We start from the raw sequence: 2,196 nt of genomic DNA on the forward strand, positions 1-2,196 counted from the left end.
GGTCCCCCTCAGCAGGTGGGCTGTGGCTGGGGGGCGTCTCCCGGGACAGGGGGGGCGGCCCCCACCAGATGGGTCTGCATGTGGCCGGCCAGCTGGGCAGGGGTCTTGCAGTGCACGCTGCACAGCTTGCACAGGATGCGGTCAGCCCGCGGGGCCTGGAGCCCGTGGTCCTTCACCGCGTGGATGCGCAGGTATGCTGCCGTGGTGAAGCCTATTGGGGGGTGGATTGGGATGGGGCGGGGGTCAGCCAGGCGGAGACCCCAGAGACGGGGCTGATCTCCTAGGCGGGGGATGCCCTCCTCAGATGGCCCTGTCCTCCTCCCACGGCATCCTTGGTAGCCTGGGGTTAACTGCTCTGCTGGGGCTGGTGGGCACAGCAGCCCCTCCCTGAGCCTGGGGCGTGGCTTGCGTGGTGCCCGCTTCTCAGCCTTGGTACCTACAGAGCTCACTCTCCATGGCCGGGAGACCTCTCCCAGGATGACAGGACACTGACTCCTAGCCAACGGCAGGGCTGACCCTCAGCAGAGACGGCTGTGTCCCCCTCCCTCCAGTACCCCGTGGTCTCAACCCAGTTAACCGGTGAGTCTGACTGAAGACAGCTTTCTCTGCTACCCGTGCAGGGTGCGTGCTGGTAAATCCCAGCCCGTGTACTACTCCACCTGCCCCAGGAGCTGGAGACAAGACCTTGTGGCTGCGCGGCGGAAACCTTGCCTTGTGACCCTTGGAACTGGCTTTCTTGACTACTCCCTTCCCCAGAGCAGCCAAGTTCCACTCCCGCTCTCCCCACGTATGCCCAGGAGGTTCAACCTCTCTGGCAGATCTCTCCTCCAGCCAGGACTTCTTAAGAGTCTAACAACATTCATTCAGGTGTCCCCCGCTGCTCCCTTGACCTCTTGGAGGACTCTAGACGCCACGAGCTCTTGGCTACAGCACCCTTAGCCCGTATCTGTGGCAGGGCGTCTGGCCAGGCCCCCACCCTCTCTGCCCCTGGCCCTCCCGGCAGTCCTCGGCATGTACCTTTGTTGCAGAGCTCACAGACATGGTGAGGGCCCTGGCTGTGCACCTTCATGTGGTCCGAAATATAAGCCGAGCTCAGCATCTTGCCACACACGTGACATGGCACCTTCTCCTCGTGTCGAACTGTGTGCGCCCGCAGCCGATCCTTCGTGGCGAAAGCTGCCTCACATTTCTGGGGAGGGGGGAGGGGCGTGGGGGGTGTCACAGGAGAGTTAAAGCTTGGCGGGCTGGGGAGGGGGGAGCAAGAGGTTAAAGGTATCAGAGCCTTGGGGATCTTTGATCTGTAGGAAATGGGAGTGACATGATGAGGCCTTGAAAAAGGGATGAGAAAATGGAGTGAAAAGGCAAAAAGAAGAGAGAGAAAAAGGGGGTCTGAGAGGCTGAACTCAGACAGCTACCATGAGGATCAAAATCATGAAAACCAGGACGGGAGGAGGCGGGCTTCCTACCTCACATTTGAAGGGCCGTTCTGTTGAGTGCACTTGTCTGACGTGACTGTTGAGGTGATCCGGCCTGGGGACACGTTGGGGTTGGGGTTAGGGCGCAGGTGGTGCGCCCCAAATCCGCCAACCTGCCCCACTAGGCCTTTCCGGGGATCCCTGCGCCTCCTCCCGGAGCCCGGGCCGTCACAGCGCCACTTCGGCAGGAAATCCCTCCCCTGGAACCCAGCCGCTGCCGCCGCCGCCTCCTCCCACGCAAAGCTTCCGTCAACCCCAAGGCCCACCTCCTTGACAAAGAACCACCCCTTGCTCCCTGGTAACCGAGAGAGGCTTCCTCCCTCCGCCCTGGGAGGGGCTCCCCTTCCCCAACCTCAGCAGCCGCCTCCCTCCCCGCCAGCAACGGCCAGGCCACCTCCGTCGCGTCCCTCCCTCCCCACGGCCTAGCGGGCGGCCGAGGCCCCGTGCACACCGGGAGAAGCTCTTGCCACAGTGGGAGCAGTTGTAGGGCTTGTGCACAGCGCCGTCATGTGAGCGCACGTGGTAGCTCATGCGGTCCTTGCGCTTGAAGCGCTGCTGGCACACCGGGCACTGGTAGGGCTTCTCGTCCGAGTGCGACAGCTTGTGTCGGTTCAGGTGGTAGACGTCGCGGAAGGCCTTGCCGCACATCTCGCAGGCGTGGTTCTTCCGGATGCGCTTCCCCGAGGCGGTCGTGGTCACCACGCCACCGGCGGCCACTGCG

The 2,196-nt window shown here is 63.2% G+C and overlaps 1 protein-coding gene across 1 annotated transcript in view; it reads right to left on the reverse strand.

Annotated features, from left to right (window-relative positions):
- MAZ (MYC-associated zinc finger protein (purine-binding transcription factor)) overlaps nucleotides 1-2,196 on the reverse strand; it is a 4,098-nt gene continuing 1,902 nt past the window's right edge. Inside the window, exons 2-5 of the mRNA XM_011982543.1 lie at nucleotides 1,927-2,191; nucleotides 1,467-1,530; nucleotides 1,018-1,189; nucleotides 1-211 (exon numbers count right to left, since the gene is read on the reverse strand). Coding sequence (XP_011837933.1) covers nucleotides 9-211; nucleotides 1,018-1,189; nucleotides 1,467-1,530; nucleotides 1,927-2,191 — 704 coding nt within the window. The 3' untranslated portion in view covers nucleotides 1-8. The remainder of the gene's footprint in view (nucleotides 212-1,017; nucleotides 1,190-1,466; nucleotides 1,531-1,926; nucleotides 2,192-2,196) is intronic.

This window comes from Mandrillus leucophaeus, unplaced genomic scaffold, assembly GCF_000951045.1.
Source record: "Mandrillus leucophaeus isolate KB7577 unplaced genomic scaffold, Mleu.le_1.0 Scaffold24, whole genome shotgun sequence".
Classification (NCBI taxonomy): domain Eukaryota; kingdom Metazoa; phylum Chordata; class Mammalia; order Primates; family Cercopithecidae; genus Mandrillus; species Mandrillus leucophaeus.